Source organism: Magallana gigas, chromosome 10 (assembly GCF_963853765.1).
Source record: "Magallana gigas chromosome 10, xbMagGiga1.1, whole genome shotgun sequence".
Taxonomy (NCBI): domain Eukaryota; kingdom Metazoa; phylum Mollusca; class Bivalvia; order Ostreida; family Ostreidae; genus Magallana; species Magallana gigas.
This window is the reverse complement of record NC_088862.1, coordinates 10,321,909-10,337,125: the sequence shown is the minus strand read 5'-3', so window position 1 is coordinate 10,337,125 and position 15,217 is coordinate 10,321,909. Positions and strand designations below refer to the sequence as shown.

The window sequence follows — 15,217 nt, the reverse complement described above, 5'->3', positions numbered from 1 at the left end:
TTTAAACTAAGGAAATCCTGTAAATCAAACTTGTTTTGTTTGAAGTTTGATGAAGCTTTAAGCAAAGAAACAATCAATATAATTATAAATAAACAAGCCGATGATTAGAAAGACATTTGAAGTTTGGATTGAAGTTTTAGGGATAAAAATATCAAAAATGAAAAACATTTTCTTTATATAGACACAAGTCAGCAGCATCAGTGTATATGTATAAAAACGAAAATTTGTGTATTAAAGACAAATTTTATTAGTTTGAAGGCCAAGGCCTTAATTTTTTGCTAAAAGGTATTATCTAAAAAAAAAGAAAAGAAGACATTTTAATTATCTTTATTTTTTTTAAAGACGATGTTTTATCACATAAAAGTTAAAAGGTTAATTTAAGCTCCTTTCCAGGTAAGTAAAGTTAAGTACATTTAATGTAAAACTTTATGATATTAAAGGTGAAATGTTAGATCTAATTGAATTTAAATGTCTGTAAAGGTAATCTTTGCACCTTTACTTTTTGTAAAGCTAATACAAAGGTATCCTTGCATATTGGTACACCTTTAATGGAATTTACTTGGGAAGTAAAGTATTGTAAAGCTGCTTTTTCAAGCAGTGATCAATTTTGTAATTTATTTTTTTTTCATAATTTCTACAAGGTTGTTTATTGCAATGATTGTTTTCTTATAATCCAAGATAATTTACTTTAAATACATTCCACGATAACTCTTTATGTCAGTTTTATTTAGTACTTTATCAGATTTTAGATTTCGTGGTGGCTCAATTTTTGTGGAATTTATCATTCGCAAATTGACATCCGCCGCAAATTAATAAATAGCGTTATAAAGTCATATTTCCTTTCGTAAGAATAAGAGATTAAACTAAATTATGTCCTCACAGACTTGGAAGATTTAAGCAATCCACAGAAATTAGCCCCCATGATTTTTAAAGATTCCAGTGTATATACAATTCTTATTATCACAATGTAACTATCTTGAAATCCGCATAATACTTATCCATGTAATCAACTTTAATCAAATAATTGGAATTAATAATTATGATCAACTGTTTGTCCAGCTTTATTTGCTTCTATAAATGGCGCATATAATACACATACAGAGTATACAGATGATTTGATAAAATGTTTTGCAGTGGTTTAATTTTCTTTATCCCGGATCTTAAAAAAAGCATTTTATATTGTACGTCTTCCAAGCACATTTTGTCTAGTTACACTCCCGCTCAAGGTTCTCGTTATTTGGGGTCGGTTTCCATTAGAGAAACTTAGGAGTAATGTTGCGACGTGGTCTACCAGTAAGTGGAGGAGATTGCCCACGAGGAGGTAGCGGTCCGTTTAGATTACCAATACTGCCTGGATTAAATCTAAGAGCAGAACGACCAGGTCCTCGTTCTTGTGTCTGTCTTCGAAGCATCTCCTCTAATTTTTGATTTTGTAACTCTAACTCACGAAGGACAGTAGGACTTGGACTCCTTCCACCTCCTCCAGTTGCTTCACGAGGTCTGACATTAAATCCCGTTGGGTCTGATGGACCATTTCTAAAGATTTCTCCATTGTCTACGTTGTTTTGCGGAGGGATGTTTGGTTCCATTTCTTCACCACCTGTCCTACTGTTTATTTCCATCTGTATGGCTCGCAAATCAGTAATGAAATTACTCCTAGAGGCTCTGATCCTCCTTGCGTTTTCATCTCTGGTTAGTCTGGTTATAATGCCTTAAATATTCAAGATCATTTATTAAAATCACAGACTTAAAATTAGCAGGAAAAAATAAACAGCTTATGTAGAGACTAACTTTTATTGGGCATGTTTTTTATAAACTAAGCAAATTAAATGAAACATAATTAAAACAGATCTGTGTGTGGAATAGCCATACTTTTTGTCTATTTTATAAAACCATTTTTTTCATTTTAGGTAAATTATCATATTGAATTACCGATCCAAATTTCAAATTGATCTGATGGTATTTATATAAAATAATTTTAATGACCACTATACAGTTGTTGGTAGATAAAAATCATTAGCAGAGTAGATTAACACAACCGATGTTTCATTTATCTTATAGAGAATATGTAATGCATTATTGTTAGAGATAATATATTTGAATTAGAAATTTTTAAAAGAAATACTATTTAAAAACCGATTGCTGTCTGTCTGTCTGTCTGTCTGTCTGTCTGTTTCTCTCTCTCTCTCTCTCTCTCTCTCTCTCTCTCTCTCTCTCTCTCTCTCTCTTACCCTGTTGGTAGGCTGCGTTAAGGGCATTGTTTTGCGCGTCTAGTTCTTTGATCTGGTCACGTAGATATCTCTCTGCTGCAAGAAAGTTCTGAATCGGGTCTTCATTCTCAGGTGGAGATGTGGAAACAAGCTTTTTACTCCCGTCATCCGGAAGAGGATGCGGTATTGGGGATACAGAGGTTATTGGAGCACCTGTTCTTTGGGATATATAGCTTTCGAGGTCAAAAGTAACAATCTAAATGAATAATAAAAACTAGTTACATTATATGATCGGTATGTCAAATCATGATTTGTCATCTCATTGTGTCCGTCTCACTTCAAAAATTTCATATGAATCTTATATAAGATAACTGATTTGACAAACTATAGGTGATCTTTGTTCACATATTTCATTCAAAACCATTTTTCTCGCATCATTGATTTCGGAATATATGCTGACTAAAAACATGTGTTTATACATGTACATTTACCTTTATTTCATATGTGATATACACTTTACTTATTCCTATTTATCTGGGTATCGTCATTGATGTACACCATGTGCTTGTCTCAGTTCGATTAACTCAAACTCGAAATACTCATGACTGAATAGATCCCAAGATCTGAACTGTTATCACCACGTGACCAAAAACGCTCAAATATACCTACATGTACAGCCGTCAGGGACTGAGCTGAAGGTCATGAACATTACTCTCATACGTACGATGTAGAAAATATACATGCGGTGCGCAGGACAGTTAAGGCAACAATTTGCTTTCAAACAGCAGTAAAAGGAGGTCGTTTGTTTAAGCTTTATTTTTTCTGCATGATATATTTTTTAAAACTATTTTTTGACTGATTTTGCAAAGATATGGGTCACTTTAACTTGACCATGTCTTAATTTGACTGTCACGTGACTTTTCATTGTCACGTGGGCATCTTTTAGACTAGAAACGTCAATGCTAAATTGAGACAAAAAAGACAAGGGCAAGACAAACAAAGTTTGGAGTAAATAATACGCCTACTTATTTAAAATTATATAAACATCATAGAAATCAATGCTCATTCAGTGGTAAAATTCGTTTATTATGCAAATTCCTAGGAAACTGGCTACTTGTTGCAAAAATAGCGCGTTCTTGTACATTTTGATTAAAATTACAAATTAAAACTATATTTCTCAACAAATGAGCGTCAGTTTTCATTAAGTACACGAAAAAAGGAAGAAAATCATACCAAGTTCAATAATATCTATAGCCGCCTTGCCCTTGTCTTTTTGCATTTAATTTGACAGTCAGTCAGGTCTCTCAAATCAATACACATTTCAAACGCACAAATGATCCCAAAAGGGGAGATAACTCTATAAGCGTTAACTCTTCTGAAATAGGCGCTTTGTCATTGTAGCGTTTAATCCGAATTTATTTTGAGATTGATTTCATCAGTACATTATGCAAATGATTATTTAAACATAGTGTTTCTGTTTTATCTTTATAAAAAGGGACAGCATGGTTACTATGAATCACCCGCATTTCCTCTGTTGTAATTATAGACGTAAACAAAAACAGTTGTGCATCATATTTTAGGTTACTGCATGCGCGGAGTTAGTAGTTTCTTAATTTTTGAGGGAAGAAAAGAAAAATATATGAGACCTAATTGTGCAAAATTATCTGAGGGGTAGACTGGGTTGGGAGAAGCCCCTCTATAATAAGACAGACATATAACATGATTTAAATTTTTCTTATAAAAAATAACCCCTACCTCACTGTACAATATGGTCAGGGGTATGTTTTGAGTATAAGAATATTTCATGTGGGGTGCATGCCTGTGCCTTATGACTCAATGTTTATATACAACACTGTTGTCTTGAAACATTTTCCAGGGGGAGGGGTGGTTCAAGGAATTTTTTGCAGGTGGCCAGAGACCAAGCCATATTATTATGTGAAGTGTGAATTAAATTAGAATTATCCAGGGGAGAGGGGCTATATACACATGAAGAATGATTTTAAGGTTATACTCATTTTCTTTTTTTTCTTTTTTCTTGGGGGGGGGGGGGTGCATATATATTTATTCAGTCACAAAATTTATTCCATTCCAATTGCATATTTTTTTTATTACCGAGAATAAAAGAGAGTGTGTAATTCCTGCAAGTAGGCAATCAAAAGCCATTTTTGGTTCACATGAATATATAAAATTTAAATAATTATGAACTTAATCTTATGCGAGGGGATGAAGACACTCTCCCCCACCCCTTAATGCATGCAAACAGCATATAGCAATTTAATATAGCTGACTTAGGTAAATGTCTCCTCTCCTCCATTTCTTAAAAAAAAATATGAATATAAAAACACTTATGCTTGGCTTATTTGTTTTATTCATTTATACTTAGAAGATAAATTACTTTCTGAAAGAAAAATAATGATAATATGTTCAGGGACAACATTATTTTAAAATTGATATACCCATATATGCATGCACACTCAACAATTTCAATTTGTTTTATGTATGATATGATGTCAATGTGTTTATATTGTATGACTCCTTAGTTTGACTCCTCTTCTTTCTCCAAAAGCACAGTCTTCCTGTTCTTTAAGTCCAGGTTTTCACACCATTTTCATATTTTATATTCCAGGATAAGAGTGTGTGTAACTTGTCACCAATAAGAACAGCATTTATGCAAATCCCAAAACATAGCAGGTACCAGCTGAAATGAAAATGATTTTTCAGTGAGTTTAACATGTAATCAAAATGACTGAAAGATTAAAATGGAAGAATTATTTTCTACAATTTGACAAACATTGGAATTTATTTAACTTGAATAAACATTTCATTCTGTTAAGATTTGCATTCAGGTTTTGCACATGTTCAAACACAGCTTTGAAACCCTGTTATGTATAAGATTACTGTGGCCCCTTTATTTTACTCGACAAAACCTTAACAGTGCACTTCTCTCTCTCTCTCGCTCTTGCTCTCTCTCTCTCTCTCTTGCTCTCTCGCTCTCTCTCTCTCTCTCTCTCTCTCTCTCTCTCTCTCTCTCTCTCTCTCTCTCATATTAATGATTTAGGTATACGAGATTTCTATCAAGCTAGTGCAGTTACAGTGAAATCATACCATGTAATGTTGATATGTTCAATGTTGATAAGCAATTTTTAATGATGAAGTATTAAAAATTGTAGGTTTAAAATAACAAGTTTTAAATTTATTCATTTTAAAATTAAACACATATACACACATACATAGGACTACATGTCAACAGCAATTTGAGCATTCTGTTAAAGGTATAATTTGCATGAATGGGTAAAATGACAAACACTTTAACTATTATTTGAAAGTTTCACATGCACATTCTAAACAAACATACAATGTCCATATAGAGATTCCTCGTTTAGAGAAATCAGATGAAGTGATGACATGTCACATGCAATTCAATTATATTTGTATATTATAAGATTTCAGACAGTGTTATGTTCTGAGTGATATAAAAAGCTAGTAATGATAATTAATGTGCATGAACATTTTATATCAATTGGATGAATATAATGTCTAAAAAAAATTAAATAAACTGTCATAGAAGAATTTTCAACACAGAAGAAACATGTTATTGATCAGCTGTTTATGAACAGGTCAACTAATTTTCAGAAAATCAAATCAGCTGTATATAATCCTTTAGCCTGTACTGTCCTGATTTTCAGGAAACCAGATTCAGCTGTTTTCACAGTCTCACTTTGTTTACATACAAACAACTGCACGTATAGTCAGACTGAGTGTAGTGTAAAGCTATAGTATTGTCTGTACAAATGCTATGAACTGATTCGATCGTGTCGATTGAACTTTCTGAAGAAAATGAGTAACAATTTAACGGACCGACAATAAACTTCTACATGTACATTGTACAGTATAAATGTAAACAATGCAGTCTCTTCTCATGTTTTAAACGAAACAACACAATAAGTTGATCAGAAATTCACCCACTGTATAAAAACACAGTAAAATAGTTACTTAGTTATCTGGTCTATTACAAATACACTGTATATCTATTCTACATACCTGATAAATCATCAAAAGATCGTTACCATCGGGAACACCAGCTACACGTGTTTACATCGTCTGACGAGCGCTTTTGGGACGCAGATTCACACCCGTACGACAGATGTGATATAGAAATTCTTCGTATATTCTCGTTGTAAATTTATATATACACATAGGTGTAATTCGTTGTTATAGGTTTTGCCATGAAGTATTAAATCAACCGTATATTTTGCCAAAACTACTGTTTTCGGTGTATTTTCCATATATGGAAATACAGATGCGGGGCATGTATTATGACGTCATATCTCATTATCCCTTCATTAGCATATCAGAGCGATGTGTAGCCTTATCTGCACTGCGTGTTTTTTTTTTACTTCAGTGAAAATTTACACGTTTAATTTTTACGGATTTATAAAACACGTAAAAATTAGCAGCACGTAAAAAATACCCGTTATACGGTATTTTTAACCAATATTTAAAGAAGTACAAAAAAAGGATTAAGAAAAATTCTGAACAATATATTTCTGGTTGCGTCCTGCTGCTAATATGTGATTGGTTTAAAATAATGCTAAATGGTTAGATGATTATGTATGAGTTGATTCAATTGATGCCTAATTTTTACTGTCCTTTTTGACAAATGTTGTCTCTTATTAAAAAAAATCTGCAATATGACTACTTTAAATAGTCAATGTATATTGCAGATCTTAATTAAGAAATAAAATATGTCAGAAAGAATTATACTTAGAAGCTTGAGTTATAAAAGTTTAAGCATTTGAAAAAATTAAAAGCTAGTACAGCTAAATTTGTCATGTACATGTACATGTATTAGGCTATTGGATTCATTTTTGAAGCTATACAACTTAAATTATTTTACCTCCTGCAGTCCATTTTCAGGATTAGTCTTTTCTTTAGTTATTTCTGCAGCTCCGCCCTGTGCATACAGTTCAAGCATTTGTCTGATTTCTTCTGGTGTAATATTGTAGTCCCTCATTATTGTTCTCAATTCGTCGTTATAAACTACCTGAAAACAAACATTATTATTTACGTGCTTAGTAAATTTCACCGCCCTGTGCATACAGTTCAAGCATCTGTTTGATTTCTTCTGCTGAGATATTGTAGTCTCTCATTATTGTTCTCAATTCGTCATCATAAACTACCTGAATAGAATCATTATTATGTACGGACTTAGTAAACTTCAATTTGTTTTTAGATATGTTAAACGATTTCATTGGAAGATAATTAAGCTACATTAATTATGTTTTCAAAGCAAAAGAACTGATAATTATGAGTTTTTGAAATCATTTTGAACAATAAGTTTGTTTATTTTACTTTATTACTTTACTTAAGACACGAAACGACTGTCTACTCGATACGAACAATGAATTAATACAAGTATTGATAATTATACCATAACTCCTCTAAATTCTGGTAGGATAATTCCTGTCATTCATACTTGTTATAATTGTATTTCACTTCAGAGATAATACGAATAAAATGTGTCAGATATTTAATAAGATATTAAAAATTTAACACTTTTAAAATCACAAAAAATAAAAACATTTTTTTTTTAGATTTAGCACATTTATAAATAATTTTACATTATGTATGACAAGAACCCGTCAAATCGAAAAACCGGTATTTTAATTTATGTTATTTTAGAAACAAGAAAGCATATATTGACGCAAGCGTCAAATGGGCCGCAAAAATAATTATTGTATGAAACACCATTGATTGTTTACATAAAAATATTGAGTTGGTTTGCTAATTTTTATGGTAAATTTTAGTATATTTTCGGCAACACGTTTTGATGTTTAACATTTTACTATTATTATTAAGAATCGAGTTTGTTAGCATTTCTAACGGAACATGTACATGTAATTGTATGACCATTGTCATCGTATGATGTATAGGAGACACATTGAATTGTATGTATTCTAATACAAAATACAACTCATCATTATTCTCTTGGAGATTATGTATTTCAAATCATTTCTTTTTTTTGTTGCATTGCATTGAATTAAAACTATATGCATTAGTTTATATGATTTAATAATAATAGAATAGAAATGGATTATTTTAAAGGTACGTGTAAGATCATATGCTCATCCGATGGAAACTGCACAATTTTAAGGGTAAACATTAAGCCGGATAATTTTTTTCCTAAATGGAATTATAAATCTTATCTACACTTTAGTTTATGAAGATAATCATGCTTATTTAATTGCATGAGATTCTCAAAAGTATTTTTAAAAATAAGATCAGCTCAAATTTTCAGGTCTTTCATATTTTTGCGAAAATAATTGATATTTCATGAATCAAATATTTCATTTATATAACATTTCATGCCATTAAGGTCTTCAGTGTGTTCCCGTATACCGATCCCGAAACATTGTTTAAAAAAAAATGAAAAACTCCGAAATTTTCCGAATAAATTATAGTTTCGATAAAAACGCACCTAACACGACAGTCTATGACCTACTATACATTTACAAGTAAAACAAAAATGTTTAATATTTTCTAAAGGAATAAAACATATTTCTATACTTTAAATATACTTTAAATTGATTAAAAAATAAGCATTATATTAATTATATATATATATATATATATATATATATATATATATATATATATATATATATATATATATATATATATATATATATATATATATATATATATATATATATATATATATATATATATATATATATATATATATATAGTTATATATATATATATATATATATATATATATATATATATATATATATATATATATATATATATAAAAGAAAAAAAGCAACACTAACTGCAGAACAACTGCAAAAAAACATGTTTTGCAGTTAGTGTTGCTTTTTTTCTTTTATTATATTTTTACCCCGGACACTGAGAAAATACTTTTGTGATTTGGATATATATATATATATATATATATATATATATATATATATATATATATATATATATATATATATATATATATATATATATCACCATCTGACGGCCCGTTATGAGGTATAAAAACATAAACTTGCCTGTAGATTCCCCACGGATATCTGTCCATCCGCCTGAGTTCCACTAGATCTTGAGATGAAAGCGCCCATGCCAGTGGGACTTGGCAATTCGGTTGGTAAATTCTTAATCAATCCCGGTTCTGGCAGCGGTGGAAAGTTTGTCCATACCGCTCTTGCATCGGCTTCGTTACTCATTTCATTTCCTAGCGATTGTGCCTCCAGTCTTGAACGTTCTTCTATTCTATTTCTCTTCGCTTGATTTGCCATCTCGCTTTCCATTTTGTTTCTTGCCGATTCTGCCGCCAGTTGACTTTGTATGGCAGCTTGTTTATCTTGGGTTGACTTTACAGATACTCTTTTGAGAGCAGCAATCTGAGCTGCTTCTATTTCTTGAGGCGACGGTAGATCAAATATAGTAAGTTGCTTTGAGGGTGCTGGTACATTAGCAATGGGGTTTGTACTATCTGTACCTTGGCCATTTATCGTGCAGGCCAAGCCGAGAAGTGAGATAATCAGTAGTTTGGGATTCATCCTGGGGAAAAATATAATAATGTCGTCAGGTGCATAGGTAATATTACATAAATGATATTTACATCTAGCGAGGTTTAAAAATATTAATAGAACTTTTTGCAATTATATTTGAACAAATGATCGGTCGTAAATTAGCTCAATTCATATATGCTAAATATATATCGAGATCAAGGAAAACAAAATTTATCTCATACGTGTGGTGTATATTACCCGTGTGATAAACCTTTGCTATATCACACGGGTGATGCTATATCAAATACTTCCGGTCCGAACTATTTTTGACACAACCCCTCGCTTCAACGCTTGTGACCTATTTTCGAAAATTTGCTAGTACTTTCAACATAACTATATCTACTACAAAAATTGATATAAAATTGATTTTGTCAAAGATTTAGATTACAAATATGAAGGAAAAGACATAACTGCGTGGCACAGGCGTTGGAACCGGGGGGCTATTGTGAGTGGGGGGGGGGGGGGGTGGGTAGCCTCCCCCCCCATACACCTCTTTTTGCAAAGTTATTCATAACCGTAACCACAAGACCTTTTTTTCTTGTTTGTCAAGATTTTTGATAAGTTTAGCCCACTTCCAACTTTCAATTTGCTTTAATTTGTGAAGTTAATAAAACTGCAAATTACGTTCACTATCAAGGAGTTCATCCTGACGACGCGACGCGATGATGGTTGTGTTTATATACAAGAACTTACCGAAATAATGTTTCATAAGACTTTTATTCCACCACCAGTAAGCATCCTCATTCACTATTTTCAATTCCGAGTCATAAGCCTAGCCGAGTGTTTGTTTTATTAAACATCAACAACCGTTCCTCGTTCGAGTCAATTCAAACTAACGAGCATTCGCAACTTTGTGTATGTAAACAAACTTGATTATTCAAGTCTTCTAATCGGAATTTCCATTTAATCAAGTGAATAAGCTGTATGAAAAATTATTTAGAGCTAAAAAATTATTTTAAGGTTTATTTCAGTGAAACTTTACATTAAAACAGTTAGATTTATCTCAGGAATGACGTACTAAATTGTATTGCGCAAGGTCACAATAGCCGCATAACACAACGTTGCATCATCGTTTTTATCTTTGAAAAAATCACATAAGGGACTGTCTCAAAAGCTTCATAATATAAATCAAATTGTATGAGATAAATAGAACATCTATAATTGTGTGATTTTATATTTGCTTTATCCAACTCGTTGAAATGGTTATATTCGCTCGGCAAGCCTCGCGAATATATACACCATTTCAACTCGTTGGATAAAGCAAATATAAAATCACACAATATAGATATCCTCTATATATCAAACGAGCATGAAGTGCGATTTACAAATACTAGGTCAAATGAATAAACCAAACCAGTTTTAATTTTTTTAGAGGCTTGGTATAAGATACGTTGACAATCTGTATAATAGATAATTATACCGACCCTGGAACGAACTACTACACCTAAAAAGCGTATGATAAGCGCGCGACGTTTGCATCGTATCGTGCGAGAAACGTACCGTACCGTATAAGAATCGTATCGTTCCGTGCGAGACACGTATCATATCGTATCAGAAAGTATCGTATCGTACGAAAAACGTACCGTATCGTATGAGAAACATATCGTATCGTACAAAGCGTATAGGAACCGTATGAAAAACGTGCGAAAGCTAAGAATTTCCGGTATGCATGTAGCGAATAACAAATATTCCGGGGGGGGGGGGGGCATGATGGCCGGATGATTTTATATCTACAAATTGCTTTGGATAAATATTAAAATAATAAATTAATTAGACCACAAAATATAAGTTCATGCTTCACAGAAATATATTTTAAACGTGGACACGCATTAAAGACGTGTATCGACCAATTAAATGAAATTTCCATTCTAACTATTAAAAATGCGAACGTGACGAAAGTTTGGAATTTCTTTATTTTTATGAGTTTATACTTTTGTAAAGATGTCGAGAAGTTCCCGGTTTCAACACCTTTTCCGCCAAGATCACCTATTTCATCTGACAAGCTCGGCGGCGCGTGTGTATACAGCTGTTTATCGGCTTGTGTATACTGCTGTGTTGATGTTGCATAATCTCTGTTTATCGTACCAAAGGACTATATATGGTTTGAGCCTAAAATGGCCCCCTAAAATGAACATTGACATTTTACTGTAATTTTTCGTTTTATTTGTACAAATATACATTTGAAGTTTTTTCATGATTTTCATTTTGATTTTAGTACCCACAATTTAAAAAGATGACATCATAAAGTTTACTTTTTCCCGCCATTTACTCATTTTTAGCATAAAACGGCTTGTTTTTAGGTAGTTTTTCTTTAAGGAAACATTGAGCGACTGCTTGAACAAACAAAATATTTTCACCAAAGATGTATCTCTCCAATACTAATAAGTGACAAAAAGTTCGTTCTTGTTCAAAGAGTCGCTCTATATTTCCCATTCGAAAAAAGATAAGAAAAATGCCAATTTTTGATTGATTTTGATTAAAATATAAAAATAGCGTCACTCCTGACGTCATATACTGCCAGTGAGTGCATATAAATCAAATAAATAGGTGAAAAACATATTTCATGTCAACTCTTTTATAAAAAAAACACAACAAATTAATGTACCTGAATCATTTTAAAAATAGCAAATTTTGGGGGCCAAATTTGACTAATATCATATATAGTTAAATTTGACTAATATCATATATAGATAAGGAACACAAAATGTTTTTAGATATACAATGAGAAGTAGTAAATGCGCTGAAGATTACCAATTAACGGGGAAGCATAATCACATGCAATGATGGCATATGTATTTGTATTCATGAAATTAAACAAAAAATGTAAAATCACTAAATTAATACTCTACAAAATTTTTATTGAGAATCTCTAAAAATAAATTCCTTTTTCTGGTGATTAAAGCAGGTACCGAAGTAGCTACAAGGCAGAACAAATATATGCGAGAAATAGACTAAGTGGAGAAATTGCCCAGTAGATGAAAATATACTGCGTTAAATCGCACTAAACTGTGTTACAATTTCTTTCTTTTCGTATTTAAGCATGGGATAAACATTGTTAGTAAGAATGTTTGTTTCAGAAAAGAATTTCAGAGAGAGAGAGAGAGAGAGAGAGAGAGAGAGACGTGTCTTCTACCGGTTTTCACCGGAGGGAACTATAGCTTTCCTCTGTGTCTGTCTGTCTGTCCGTCCGTCTGTCTGTTCCACCTCAGTTTTCAACACTTTTTTTTCTGAATGTGTTTGTGGAATAATATAAAATTTGCTGAACAGCTTCAAAATGTACAACTACAGATCAAGTATACACTTTTGTAGCGTCTGGTTGACATATTTTTGAGAAAATTAATTTTTTATATATCAGTTTTTTAATGTTCGGGTTTGATATCGGGTTCGGTGTGTATTGAAGAAAAAATAAAAGTATGTAGTTAGTAATGATATCGTGCATTACTTGAACTATTCCTTGTATTGTTTTTAACAAACAATTGAGTTCAGTAAAATAGTGTAAAAATTTGTGTTGTAAATTTAATCGACAGGGTTTTTTCTATTATTACAATCGGGTTCTTTATCGGGTTGGTCTGTTGATTCGGGGTATAGAAGACGGTAAGAAATGATATTCTGCATAACAGTGCATTGCTTTCACAAATTTCTACAAACCGGTAGGGGACGTGTATTGCTTGTGCAATTCTCTTAGAATGCTTTTTACATAAGGGAAACTTGCTTTTGACATCCAATTGTTATACATGTATTGCTAGTAACCGCAATTAAACCTTTGCAGAAATTATTTATCCATAAACGTACAAACCTCGCTGTGATGTATACAATGTAATCTAATTTGATATCATACAATGTAATGTTACTTTCTATACGAATTCTCAAATAAATGCGTGTCAAACTGACTATGTTTCTCTTAAATCTCTCGCTCTCCTTCTCTTTCATTCATTTATTCATTCATTCACAATTCGAAAAAAAATAATTTAAACGGGGAAACTTAATCTATAAATTATTGTAGAAATAAGTAAACGATAAAGCATAGCTTTTGATTATTAACACAATTTTCCGGCTCGGTAACTTAAGAAAAATCTTTTTTTTAAAGAGACAGTATATAGCAAATTACTGTTTATTCCTTTCTTTGTCAGAATTCTTATCATAAAATGTTTGCGTGCATTTTTATTTGATTTAAAAAACATATAGAGGTGTTTGTTAGACGCCAAAATGATACAAAGACTTTCAACTTGGTTTTTTGATTGTCTATCTCTTAATCCTAAAAACAATGCAAGAAGTTCTAATATATAAAACCTATTAGTATTTGAAATCAAAATGTATTTTTTGAGAAAATCAGCATTAAAATTATCCGTTCAAAAATTTAAACATTTTAAATGTAGCATTATCTTGTGTAGCACTATATATATACATGTGTATATATATATATATATATATATATATATATATATATATATATATATATATATATATATATATCGGACCTTTGAATTAATGTACAATTGTTTGATTTACTTTAACAGTTGTAATGTACACAATAGCAGATAAAATTAATCAGATGAATAAGAAAGCAAAGATGAACTTTTAAATATTTGAATTATAATAATTAACAGTAAAACATAAATCAATATAAGATCGAAAAAGCGTCAGAACATTCTTCTTTCAAGGGAAATAAATTCAAACCTGCTTTTGTGATAGACTCCCCGAAACGAATTGTGCAGGCCAATTGATATATTTGGACAGTTCGATAACTATTTATTGGACTACATTACCATTAGCAATCACTTGTAAGCACCCCTCCCCTCTTCCATGTTATTCACTAGTACAATTCGTTCCATTAAACTTGAGTTCATTAGACATTGGTATGGACCGCATGCTTTAAAGATAAAATAATTACATGTACGCATACCACAAGAAGAGGTTGAACTGTGTTCAATGTCCAAAAATGCAAAATATTTACACCCCCCCCCCCAAAAAAAAAAGAAAAAATAATTCAGAAACTGGTGATTTATATGGTTCTACATTCAGATCACTAGCATTTTTGAGTGCATAATTATGTATTGTTATTCTAGCTTTAATTTATAATTACAAAATCATTGCCTTGACCGTTTTGGCCTCGTTACAAATTTTCAAATATTAGAAGAAATACAGTTATGAACTTTTTTTGTGTCAGTCTCTTTTCAATCTCTCTCCATAGTATACAACATGTTATGAGAAAATAAATCTTTGATCATACTGTTTTAACGTCTTAACGCAATATTTACAGCGAAATTTATGATAGAGATAATGGATGTTCTCAAAAACTCATTTTTTTTTTTTTTATATGTTTTAACGATTGACCTTATCAATCAGCTCCATTTGTCTCTGTAGCATTTTCTACATATCAAACGTTAGAATAATGTTTCCGTTGCTCCGTTTAATCTAACGATG

The 15,217-nt window shown here is 31.5% G+C and overlaps 1 protein-coding gene and 1 long non-coding RNA gene across 2 annotated transcripts; both read right to left on the bottom strand.

Annotated features, from left to right (window-relative positions):
* Positions 1-1,059: 1,059 nt before the first annotated feature.
* Positions 1,060-14,592, bottom strand: LOC136272305 (uncharacterized). Its single transcript, XM_066073716.1, has 5 exons — positions 14,471-14,592; positions 9,268-9,782; positions 7,108-7,250; positions 2,232-2,466; positions 1,060-1,711 (listed from the first exon to the last, which is right to left on the bottom strand). The coding sequence occupies exons 2-5, from the start codon at positions 9,779-9,781 to the stop codon at positions 1,254-1,256; spliced, it is 1,350 nt and encodes a 449-aa protein (XP_065929788.1). The 5' UTR covers position 9,782; positions 14,471-14,592; the 3' UTR covers positions 1,060-1,253.
* LOC109618776 (uncharacterized) lies at positions 4,662-6,482 on the bottom strand. The gene is made up of 2 exons (XR_010710487.1): positions 6,252-6,482; positions 4,662-4,908 (listed from the first exon to the last, which is right to left on the bottom strand). It is a non-coding gene; the product is annotated as an uncharacterized lncRNA (long non-coding RNA).
* Positions 14,593-15,217: the final 625 nt, after the last annotated feature.